Raw genomic sequence first — 13003 nt, forward strand, 5'->3', positions numbered from 1 at the left:
ACTCTTCCCATCTATGGAGCTGTTTGTGCTTGGGAGGCTGGAATGGCTGCCATTTGGCACTTTGAATTACAAAAAGATTGGAATAGATATTGATGATTCCTCTGAGATCTGCATTTACAATGCAGCCCCGAACTCCTCCTACTTGTGAACTGATTCTGAACTGCCTGCCTTCCGTTCCCTTTAGAACAAAGGTGGGCAAACGACGGCCACATCCGGCCCATGGGACCCTCCTGCCTGGCCCCTGAGCTCCTGGCCCAGGAGGCTAGCCCCCGGCCCCTCCCCTGCTGTTCCTCCTCCCCTGCAGCCTCAGCATGCCGCGCCGCCGGCACAACGCTCTGGGCAGCCATCAACGCAGTTGCAGAGCCGCAGCCTGACTTGATGCTCTGGGCGGCCCGGCTGTAGCACCACCAGCCACCGGTGCTCCAGGCAGCGTGGTAAGGGGGTAGAGGGGGTTGAATAGAGGGCAGGGGAGTTTGGGGGCGGTGGTCATGGCTCGGGGGTGTGGATAGGGGTCGGGGGGGTCAGAAGGTGGGGAACAGGGGGGTTGGATGGGGCAGGGGTCCCAGGGGGCAGTCAGGAATGAGGGAGGGGGGGTTGGATGGGGCGGCAGGGGGTAATCAGGGGCAGGGAACGGTGGATGGGGCAGGAGTCCCAGGGGAGCTGGCAGGGGGCCAGAAGCAGGGGGGTCAGATAGGAGGCAGGGGCCAGGCCACGCCTGGCTGCTTTGGGAGACACAGCCTCCCCTAACCGGCCCTCCATACAATTTTGAAAATCCGACGTGGCCCTCAGGCCAAAAAGTTTGCCCACCCCTGCTTTAGAAGAAAGCACAGAACTGGGCAACAGTGGAGACTCATTCCCAGTTCTGCCAGTGACTTCCCCTGTGTGACTGCTCTGTGCCTACTAATACTTCTCTAGTTCACCAGAGGGCAGGGAAGCTGATTTACCAATGGTGCTCTCCATCCAGACTAAGATTCTCTGATGGAAGGTGTTCATAGCTTGCCTTCTGCTAAAGATATTTGTGGGCAACTAACTCCACTGCATCCCTGTCTGTCCAGCTAGGAAAAATCCTATTCTCTGAAACTGGGACAAGCGAAGTTGAATCACTCACTGCTCATGGGGAAGCTACCGACCTGCACTGAGAAACCACATGTCCTGACTGAACAGCAGCGTCCAGCTTGATGCTGAAAATGAGAACTGACCCCAGGCTCAGTCAGTGTCCTTGTCCGTTCCCCCGCAGGGTGGGATGTGGTAGTGGGGAAGAGAACACACACAGTTAGCACTGTGCCCCCTGTCTCCTGCTGCAGTCTGGGGCATAACAGGGCCAGAGGAGGAGTCCAGGAATCAGGAGGAAGGCTGGTCTTCTGGCTAAAGTACTGGCCTGGGAGTCAGACCTGGGTTCTAATCACAGACCTGCTGTATGACTTTAGGTAGACTCTCTGTGCCTTGGGTCTTCTTCCTACCCTTTATCTGTCTGGTCTGTTTTGAGTGTGACCTCTCACTAGGGGTATACACAGCCCAATGGGGCCTCTGCTTGCTATTTTAATAACAACAAAGCGGCACAGGTTCTTATTCAGATGGCATTTACTAATGAGGCAGGAACAAATCTTGTCTCAGGTCTGACATGCTCAATTTGCCTAGAATTGGTAAAGTTAGATCAAAATGAGATCAGTAACAGGCCCATTGCTGCTCCCCCTGAAACTCCTGTACACAGGTGAGCTGCCTGCTGCAGTTCCTGTACCTCCTCCACCAGGCCAGGTGATCCAGCATTAACCTGGGAATCAGGAAAAAGGAGGACAACTTCCTGGAGCTTAAATCCCAGTGGACAATGAGCCTGCATGGGTCAGGAATGTTACAACACAGAGATACGCAGTGGCTTTCACCCCTAGGGCAACAGCTGGATTCCAGCCAGAGCCCTTAGCGGCAAGCAAGGAAGAACCTCAGAGGAGCTGGAAAAGCACTGGAAGGTTCAGAAGTCTATTAAAACATCGTGAGGATGGAAAGAGCAGGGAAGCTGCCCTGTTTTGTGGCATTCAGGCATTCCTGAACCAGGACATGAGGAATTCTGTTTAAATAAATTAAAACTTTTCTGAGCCGTCTCAGCAGAGGCTCAGGACGGAGTGGGCCACGGCCCGCAGCCCAAAAGATAGCAGGTGGGTGGGGACTGTAAAGCTGAAGGCCTACTACTGGGGGGAGGAGGGAGCTTCCAGTACTTATGAGGGTCCCAGAGTAGCTGAAGAGATAGGAGGGTCCCACAAAGGGTTAAATCTGCTGCCTACAGGCAGCTAGCTACCTTTCTCCTTTAATACAGATTCTCGCAACATTGAAAGAAACAACACAGAGATATTAAAAAACTTGCCTGCAAGCTGAGAAACACCACAGGTACATATTTGGCCTATTAATCACCCACTGCCATGGCCTGCTCTGAGAGCCAGGGGGGCTTTGAGCCTGTCAGCTTTCATAAACCTCGCACAAACATGGCCAGTGCTCGCAGAGGAGGCCTGTGCGGGAAACCAAGAGTGTGGCAGGAAGTAATGTGAATGACTCAGTCAGGGGGCACTTCCCCTTCTGAGTCAGCCCCCAGACACTGCCCCTAGCAGGGCTGGAGGCAGACATTAAAAAATCTAATGTAACAAATCTGTGGCCATCTAAGATTTCACCGTTATCACTTGGTGGTGGCACACTATGGCAAACAGGAATGGAATTCAGATCAGTCTTCTGACGAACACAGGCTCCCTCATACTTGATCTAGAGGAGAATCACCATCAGCAGTACAGGGCATATGAAACAGACATGAGCAGTTCTGATTGTCTCCAGCAGAGGGCTGAGGTGCATATACACATACGAACCTGTTGATGAGAATTTGTAATGCAATAGGGGCTCTTTTGGGAAAAAAACGTGCTGCAGTCAGACTATCTTCAAGGAAGGGATTGTGATTTCTGTGTCCACCCTGCACAATGGGGCCTGAGGCCTTTGGCCGCTGCTGAGAGCTCCATGTAAAGAGGAATCTCTTTGCAGGACACAAAAAGTGTTATTGGTCCCACAAAATCCAGGAACTATGCTACACATTCTTGAGTGCCATCTATTGGCACCTTATTTACATATATGCATTCAGACATCCTGTTAGAACACTCCGATATCAGGAGCTACTGTCATATTAATAATTTACTAGCACTGTAGTAGTGCAGAAGAGGCTGTGTGGCACAGAAACAGGGTACGACTACTTCTAGCCAATAGAGGGAGCTTGTGGTTTGTGGGCTAGTCCAGCACACCCTCTAACACAGTACAAGCCCTTGTCCTTTCATGGGCCCTAAGGACTTACGTGCTGCACTGTGACTATACCTGCCACTATATATAAGGAAGCTACTATATTGCCCAGCAGACACCATTCTTGGCCCCTGGTACCCATGACCTCACAAGCTAAGAGACAATGAGCCAGGCCCCCAGCTGGTGGAAGCCATAGAGCTAGTCCAATTTACAGCACCTGAGGGATCTGGCTCATTGTCTCCACTCTCTGCAGCAGCACAAACACTAGCCTTGCCCGCAGCTTTCAGCTCCAAGGTTCTGGGGGCGCGTGTCCCTCCCTGGTTGGAGTGGTGCTAACACACTTCACATGGTGCCCCACACTGCTGGGCACTGCTCTGAACCTTCCATATTCCTGGGCTGTCACACATCTCTATCTGGAGCCAGGCAAAGCTTGGGTGTTTCCGCGGAGTTGCAAAGTCATAGCTTTACAGACTATAAAGCCAGAAGGGTCCACTTTGACCACCAAGTCTAAGCTCCTGGGTAGCACAGGCCAGAGAACTTCCCTGAATTAATTCCTAGAGCAGATGTTTTAGAAAAAACGTCCCATCTTAATTTAAAAATGGCCAGTGGTGGAGAATCCACCCCAGCCCTTGGTCAATTGTTTTCTGGAAGCTTAAAAGTCATATGTGTGGAGGGAGTGAACCCCACATGGCAGAAACCTAGGAGTTTCTCATGAAGCCCTGAGAAATGGAACAGCTCTGGTTCATCTCTAGACAGTAAACTCAAGGGCACTGGTTTTCAAACTTTTTGTATTGGTGACCCTTTTCACACACCAAGCCTTTGAGTGTGACCCCCCCCTTATAAATTAAAAACAGGAGAGTAATTTAATGTAATGGGGGCTCAGGGCTGTCTGCCCACAGAGCTGAAGGCCCACGACCCCCATGTAACCACCTTGCAACCCTCTGAGGGGTCACGACCCCCAGTTTGAGAACCACTGCTCTAGGAGTCAGGGCTGTGGAAGCCCCCTAGGTCACTTAGGAACACAAATCCCATTGCTGTTCACTCCAGGCATAGTCTTTGCCTTGTAAGAGTCTATATGCCCTGTTCCAGTAGCGGTAACCTCCTCTGCAGTGGACCAGCGCAGGGTCAGATCCAGGGCTCATGCTTTCTGCAAGTCTGAAGTCTATGCAGGATCTGATTAATAGGTCCATCTTTATCTCTTCTCTAGTACAGATCAGAGACAGTAGCCAAAGGGAAGGACAGCCCCATGGTGAGGGTGCTAGCCAGAGATCTAGGCCTGCTCCATCACAGACAGCCTGTGTGATGTTGGGCAAGTCACTTGGCCTCTTTGTGCCTCAGTTTCCCCATCTGTACAATGGGGATAATAGTCATGCCCTGCCTCACAGGAGTGTTGTGAAGATAAATACATGGTGAGGTGCCCAGACGCTATGACAATGAGCCCATAGGGGTACCTTAGATATTAGGTAAATCAGGTCTCGTATTCCAGGGGCAGACTTGAGAGGCAAAGAAGATGCGGAACAGACTGCTGTGTTTGGGGGGGAGAGGTGCAGATAGCTTGGCCCCATACCGGACTCAGTCTTCTCCCAGTCCCGTGCCTCAGTTTCTCTATCTGTAAGAGGAGATCCTGACTTCTGCTGCTGCAGATATTGACTGGGGTTAAGCAGATCATAACCTCCTCACAGATACTTTGTCCTTCCACTTGTCCCAGGTGGATCTTTCTGAATTCATCCATTCCCTTAAGACAGACCCCTCCTCTATTCCTCTTCCATTGCCTGAGTCTGTCTCCCACCACCAGACAACACTGACTCTGGGTTGGAAGAACAAACAGTGATAAAACTAGCCAGGCTCCAGTTGTATCTCTGTGCAGAGATAACACCACACACGGGAGGCAAGGCAAACACCCAGCAGCTGCTCAGGGAGCAAACCAGGTTCTAGCCCGCCTCCCAGTGCACCCTTCCCTGCCCCATGTGAAGGAAGGAAAACACGGCACACACGGTGCCTGCACAACAGAGACATGGATGGAACAACGCTAGAGGAGTCTGGCCTCCACTTCGTTCCAGGGCAGCATCTCAGCTGTGTAATTACACTCGGCATTGTGAAGATAAGAGGAGCCATCTACCTGGCCCATATTGCTACAGTACTGTGTACACCCACAATCCTGAATGGACTCTGTGCTCACAACAGTCCCACAGGGAAATCCCCATTGTACACAAGGAAAACATAGGCACAAGACAGTTTAAATGATTTACCCCAAATCACACTGAATCTAGGGCTAATCTAGGATCTGAACCCTCCCCAAATCCGAGCGCAGTGTCCTAGCCACTAAACTGCCCAGCTTCCCAGTGGGCATGTGAGTCTGATGGGGATATCTGGCACTCCAGAATAACCGTGTTTTGCCTTCATACAGCAACTTCCATGCAAGGCAGAGTCATTAATTCAGCCTGGGTGGGGTGATCCCCGAGTCAGCAGTGAGGGCACAGACACAGGGACCCAGGTGCTCCAGGCAGGTCACTCAGCTGCCTCACCGTTTCTGGGAATTCCTGCATTTCCCTGGACAGATCCCAGATTAGAGGATCTGGATCCAAGGTTCCCCTGTCGGCTGAGCGGAGGGTCTCAGCGAATTAGGGTTTGTCTACATGGGGCAACTGACTGGAACAGCTCCTTGGGTGGACGCTCTTTTTCAGAATGAGCACGCTAATTACCCTGGAATAAAGTGCTGCATTGCAGAACAGACGGCAAACCCGGAGCTACTCCTGTCAATTTCCTGGTGTAGACAAGTTCTTAAAGCAGGGCTGGCTCATTCTGCTTGAGGCAAGCACACTCCTGCCCCTGGTGGTCTGATGCTAGCTATGGCCATGGCAACAGCCCCAGAGCAGGGAGATCTGTGTACTTGGGGGCTGGGGGAGGAGACCAGGAGGCAGGAGTGGCAGCAGAAAGGCCTAGCGTGGAGATGAGATGCTATCTAAGCTAGCCAGACCTTGCCAGGCTCGGGGGTGGGGAATAAGCTGGGCTGCCGGGGGCAGAGAAGGGCAGGCATTGCGTCGCAGACTGAACAGGGGGAATGAGGGGGAAGAGAGAAAGGGGAGCAGGGAGCCACCCATGTCCAGAGAGATCAGGAGGAAGAGAAAAGAAAGGAAATACATAACTGTGTAGCCCAGCCTAACGCAGTCTGGATCTCCGCCAAGCTAGCACTGATCCAGCAGAGAGATCTACGCATTAGCTGCAGCCTCACAGCTCCCATGCCCGGGTTTTCAGGCAACAGAGGCTCATGCTTTCAGAAGCACATGCCCTAGCTTCAATCCCTCAGCCAACCTGAGCGGGGTTTCATTAGGTGAGACAATGAAGGAACAAGAACCCCGGGGGAAGTGAACAACCAGCCAGGCCCTGCTTAAAGCAGCCAATACTCACTGGCTTTTACTGGAATGAGCAAACATTACCATGCCCACTGAAGCGAAAACCTCACCCTTCCCCTCCGCCAAAGCAGCATCACACAGCTGCTTTGGTGGATGCTGGAAGGTGCAGCAAAACACAGCATTGTGCAGCAAGTCTGTGGTACCCTGCATCGCCAGTCTGTGCTGTAACCACTAGACCACACTGCACCATTCTGCAGTGCTGCTGCAAACACGCTGTAAGGGAGAATAGGGAAAAAAACAGCAGGACTGTGGGGACTGGAGGCAACTCTCCATTTAAAGAGAAGGGCACCCCTAGTGGCAAGAAGGGGAGGCATGAAGCAGCATTTGTGGGTCTGACGTGCATGTCTGTCATGGAGCCACACACAGGTGCCCCACAACGGGCAGATTCTGCTCTTGGCTACGGGGCATAAATGCAGAGTAACTCCATGAACGTCAGTGGTGCAAACTAGATTTGTTCCTGAGAGAGTGAGGCAGGGTCAGCTGGAGTTTTAATGAAGCCTGGATAACACTTCACAGCCCAGCTGTATCCATTCATTTTAAATGTCTGCTCTTTAAAATAAAAACCAGCCACAAACAATCCTAGTGCACACAGCTCCTTTCTAAAGCTGAGCTCCCAAAAACCTCTGTTCTGGCTGCAACTGACTAGACACAGGGGAACCTGTTAGAAACCACATAGGCCCTAAACAAGCCAGCCTTCTCCAACAGGCTCAGGAGCCCACGGATTTTATTTTAAGGCCGAATTTAAAAGTTGTTTCAAAGCATAAACTCTGTGTGGCATTTAAGTCTGCACCGGTCTCCAATTAATGAGGTGGGATTCTCAGCAGCTTTGGGGTGTTTTCAGATTCTTTTTTGAAAGGCTGTGCCGGTTCGTGTGTCCGCACCGACATGTCCCCCATCCTCTTTGATTGAGGACTTTCTTCAATACATCCACAAAGATGAAAGCATGTGGCTAAGCCGCCCCTTTTATCTTGGCATAATTCATTTTCACATCCTATCAACCTTCTCCAGGGCTGGATATTTACATAATAATAATAATAAAGCCTGATTTTTTCCTCCCTAGTTTCAAATATTAAAACGTGTCGACAGATAAGACTTGGAGTTAAAATTATTCGGTTAAAACACAAAGAGACCAGCTTTGTTTACAGCCTTCCCATGCCGTGAGCTAGGCTGAAATACCATATACAAAGAGCCCTGCTCTGATTCCAGGCAAAGGGGTGTGTGTGAATTTGGTCATTTCCTCAAAACCTGATAAATACTTCAGAAATGAATGTAGCAACTAGATCTCCTGGTGATTGGCATGCTATAAATACTAGGGAAAGGAAAAGAGACATAGATAAAACAGGCAGGTATGATAGCCAGAATGGGGTTAGGCATTATTTACAATTAATACTGGTCAATGAGCTGAAGTGAAATGACCAGAATTTTTTTTCCCAACTGCTTGGCAATTACATTGTAATGGCTCTCTGACCTAGTGAATAGGGCAGTGCAATGGGGCTCAGGAGTCCTGGGTTCTAGTCTTGGCTCTGCTGTTGGCCTATTGGGTAACCATGAGCAAGCCACTTCCCTGCTCTGTGCCTCCATTTCCTCATCTATACAATAAGATAGGGATACTGACCTCCTTTGTAACATACTTTGAGATCTACTGATGATGAGAGCTAGATATTAATATTATTACAGGGCCTAATCTAGCTCTCACTGACATCCCTGGTAGCTGGGTTGGGCCCAGTGTGTCTGAAAACAGTGACAGAGGAACCACACTGCCTTTCCTTCTTTATTATCCTGCTCCTAGTCTACAGCGTTGCCACCTCTCATGATTTATTCTCAGTCTGATTATAGCTGTTTTTCCCCTAAATCTCCAGCTCCTGGAGTCATGGGATTATGGGAGAGCATCAGAATTAATTCTTAAACCGCCCCCGCCCCCACAAGTTTCTAGCCCTCATGGTTGCAGAGAAAAGCTTGGAAGCTTGCGTGCACCTCGGAGGCTCAGAAACCAGAAAGCCAAGCAAAAATACCCAAAAATGTATTTAAAAAACCTCTTGATTTTGAAGTCAATTTTGAGCTTTTTGGGCCTAAATGCAGATTTTTGGATTCCTTAGGGTTGGCAATGCTGAGTCCAGAGCCAGTGGATTTACCCTTAATTGTAGAAGTCAGCCTAACATTACTTCAAGAGAGTCATAAGTCCTTGGTCATGTTGACAATAAAAATACCCAAACACACGACAGCAGGAAAACTGACGCCATCTGCCCTGGAGGAGGACACTGTCACAGAGACATCTCCTGCACTGAACTGCTGCTTGTCTCAGTTTTCCTTGCAGTGTTTGCTGTGTGGGCCAGCTAAAGTGGTCTCTAACAGACCTACGAAGGCTCCATCAAAAGCACAATCTCTAGCTGTGGTTGCACCGATGCATTTTGGGATTCCTGACACCCCTGGAGGAAGCATCTTTGGGGTAAACTGAAAATGTGGGCATGGCACTGCGTACTGGGCTTAGGAGGAGCAACTGAATCAGTGCATCCTCTTGCTTGTGGGGACCCCGCTGCAGATTAGATTACATCCAACCAAACTGGGGCAGAGGCCTTGTCCTAGATATTGCGATGGACACTTATGCCCATGGTACAAAAGCTATCCCAGGGGTTTTACAAAGCACTGTACAGATACCGCAAGCAAAGACCACAGTCAGATAGGCAGCAAGGCCTTTGGCCTAGCTTGTCAGAGGTATTTAGGTGCCTAAGTCCCATTGATGGTGATGGAAGTTAGGCACCTAAATACCCTTGAGGATATGGATGCTTCTGCCTAGGGTAGGCAGGGCCTCAGAGGAAGGGAGACATTACTGTGAGACTACCGCTGCCTCCCGACATTCCTCAATACAGCCGAATCTGGGCATTCCAAATCATGAGTCAGTCCCTGCCAAATTCAGCAGATAGGCATAAAAATCATGAGATTAAAAAGAAGTTGGGTTTTGTATTGGCCTTGTGATGACTGAGCCTTCTGGCTAGACAGGGGTCATGTTCTCAAGCTTTTCCCCACAGCCAGGACGGCCAGAAACTTAATCTCAGCATTAAAAAGTCTTGTGTAATCACAGGGCTCCAGGAGCAGGGGATTTAGGTAAAACATCAAAATCGTGAGACTGGAGATAAAAATCACAGGAGTCGGCAACACTGATTACCCTCTCAGGTGGGTCCTGGGTCTGACCCTGCAGTTCTTACATAGACAAAGACACCCACTGAAGTCAATGGGAGTTTCACTTGCACGCAGACTGCAGGATCGGGCCCTATCTTTGTCAAGTGGAAGGTGACCCTGCCTTTCAGATGTCCTGAGAGTTTGGAAATGGGCATCTGGCCCAGTGGTGGAGAATGGAGGTGACTGGACACCCGCCTTCTCAGCAAAAAAAGGAAACAGGAGGCAGAGTCAGGGACTAGGGAATAAAAATAGCTGTAAACAATGAGTTAAAATAATAATAATAATACAATGTTATTTCTTCCACCAATCAGCTTCTTTGGTGAGGGCAGTTTTACATACTGCCGAGGAGGAGAAATGTGCGTTCACCCCCACCCCCAAATTGCGCTTTACAAAGCTTCAGGAAGAGGAGGGTTTAGCTAGGCATTGCAGCGATTTTACAGTGCTACATGTACCCTAGTATCACAAGAATATGTTTTACCTTGAGGCAACAGTTTTAATTTATGTGCATGTGAGCTATGTGCAATACCTCCACCAAAGGGAGCCCATATGACCCGCCGGATGGCTTTCACCCAATCTTCCATCTCGTTCTGGGAATTAGCCATGAGCAGGAAGGCTTCATGATTGACAGGCATCTTTTCTCGGTCCCCCGCACCACCTGCAAAACAAAACACACACCTCGGTTAGCGTCCAGCCCAGGAGTGAACCCTTGTCTCTAAAACCACCACAGGCCTCGCCCAAGCTAGCCTTGCTGGGTTCGCTTGGTGCCCACTTTGCACTGATGTACAGGATCACATAGGGCACATGTCCGTGGCCTGGCGTGAAGCCAGTGTCCCAGTGGGTGCTGCTGGCAGAACGTGCCACTAGGCTCACCAACATGCAAGGGGATAGGTGTAATCTGCATTATCCTAAGGACAGTGCAGCCCAGCCCTCCTGCCAGCGGCCAGCTATACCCATCTGTGCTGAGGTATGGAGAGGGTTGGCTCCATCCTCTTTAGTGTGATTCAGTGCCCTTGGGGCGCCAGAGGGAAGACGGGGCTGGACAATCTAGTTGTAGAAGTCACATGCTGCAAGAGAGAGGAATCAAGATGTGGGCATCTGGCTACGATTACCCCAGTGATAGATTTAACAATCAAGATCATCACTGGAGCAGATCAGAAAGCTAGACATGCTGCATGATGAGAGTACAGGCAGAATTCAGAACCTGCCATGTCCAGGAAGATCCAGATCAAATCTAGACTCCAGCTTTGAGCTGAACCAGATATAGAGCTCAGGCTTAGTCTGGATGGCCCTTGGAACCTCTGGAGCGGTCATCAAGGAGCCAGAGAGATTATGAGATTTTAACATCTTGAGCAGCAGAAATCTCACAAGACCAGCTGTTTTCATGAGATTTTCAACATCTGGAGCCACTTCTGAACCTGGAGCTGGAAGAGTGCCATCCCCGCATTCCCATCCCTTCTGGTTTTGGATCCACCCCAGAACTAGCATTTTAGGGAGCTTAAGATTTGAACCTGACTCTCCTGTCTGAAATTCAGAGGATGGGGTCCAATTTGGAATTCAGATCCAGGCCTACCTCTGCTTCGTACAGGATTGACTGGTGACACCCCAGAAAAGCTATTGGCCAGGACATCAAATACACACAGCCTGCCCTGTATGCTGTTCACCCAGGGATGCTCAGAGTACCACCATCCATGCCCATTCTCCCATTACAATTTTCCTCTCCGCTGCAGTACACAAGGCCCAATGCAACGCCCACTGCAGTCAGTGGGAATCTTCCCCTCCCCCCACCTCGTGCCCCAGACTTGGATACACTCCAGTGAGAGCCCACATGAGGACACACAATAGATGTACTAGAGCAACTTCTACCTAGGGGATGAAGAGACTGGCCAACCCAAAAGCTGTCACTAATGGCTTGCAGTTTCCCCCTTCTACAGAGACTGCCTTTGACTTTGTTACGTGGACAGTGTCTTTATTATTCTGTCACTGCCACCTCCGTACTCACTTGTCTCTGGAATATTAGGTCTATTGAAAAAGCAGGAACTGTCGCCCTGAGCTGAGCTGCGGAGATTGCTTGTTCATGGAATTCAGAGATAAGAATAGGGACAATGGTATGCGCTGGTTTCTATGGAATTACCTTAATATAAACAGAATTTACACCTACTAAATCCTAGTTAATCTGGGGAAGGGAGTGTGCTGGAAGGGCTACAAGCTGCCTGTAAGCCAAGGAAATGTTTGTTCTCACTATTAATTGTTGCTTAGCTTAAACAAACTCACAGGCCGGGCAGTGATTTGCAAAACGAAAGGGGCTGCATGAATCCAAGCTCCTAGGGTTTCGTTGTTTTCTAAAAAGGAATTAACTTGAACCAAGAAGCCGATGGAATTTTAGCACATAGAATAAGGCAGCATGGCAGTGTAGATACTGTAGGAGAAATGAAAGCCTGGGTTCCCCTCCCAACATGCAGGTCTGACCCTTCTCACACCAGCCTCCTAGCCAGCTTCACAGTGTGGATTTTTCAGATGATTTACGTCCTGTACAATTTATGAACTAGGATTCCTATTAGAGGGGAGAATCAGGCACCAAGCCCAGATACAGCTCTGGTTTTTATGCCCCCTGCTTGCTGCCTTCTGACAGTCAGAACTGATCTATCTGATGCCACAGTCTCTACCTGCCCTGCTTCTTCCCAGCTCCCCACCTGACCTCCCGCTCTTTATATAGGTCAGGTCAGGGATTCCCCCTCTGTTCTCTCAATCCCACCCCCCACCCAGCCTGGTTTAGTCAGATGACCTCAACACTCACACCCTCCACCCGGGGAGATAAGCTAACCATGGCAAAGGTGCAGCTGAGCCCCGACCCTCATAAAAAGACAGCTCACCCTGCGACAAGCCACTTCTTATTTCCCTTCAGTCGCTTGCTTTCTGAGTAACCCACCCTGTCCCCTCCCACCACAGATGACAGGCTAGACAATCCACCTGCCCTTTTCCTGCTGACCTTCTGGGAGCCCACGTCCCTACCTTAGTGCTCGTGCCCGACTATTACTCGAAGCACTGACCCCGTACCCATCACCATGGTAACTGGGAGCCTCGCAGGTTACAAAAGGAGACCAGAGTTCAGGAACAGAAGCCAAAGCTGCTGCTGCCTGCCGCTTTGGCTC

At 50.1% G+C, this 13003-nt stretch overlaps 1 protein-coding gene across 4 annotated transcripts in view; it reads right to left on the reverse strand.

Annotated features, from left to right (window-relative positions):
- The window catches only part of ARHGAP22 (Rho GTPase activating protein 22), a 233883-nt gene that overhangs the window by 46907 nt on the left and 173973 nt on the right, over positions 1-13003 (reverse strand). For 3 of the 4 annotated variants that reach the window (XM_084633579.1, XM_084633581.1, XM_084633582.1), the window contains one exon: positions 10333-10509. In XM_084633579.1, the coding sequence (XP_084489705.1) occupies positions 10333-10509 (177 nt within the window). The remainder of the gene's footprint in view (positions 1-10332; positions 10510-13003) is intronic. The other variant, XM_084633580.1, reaches the window with a different exon arrangement.

The sequence above is a fragment of the Lepidochelys olivacea genome, assembly GCF_965140295.1.
Source record: "Lepidochelys olivacea isolate rLepOli2 genome assembly, chromosome: 7".
NCBI lineage: Eukaryota > Metazoa > Chordata > Testudines > Cheloniidae > Lepidochelys > Lepidochelys olivacea.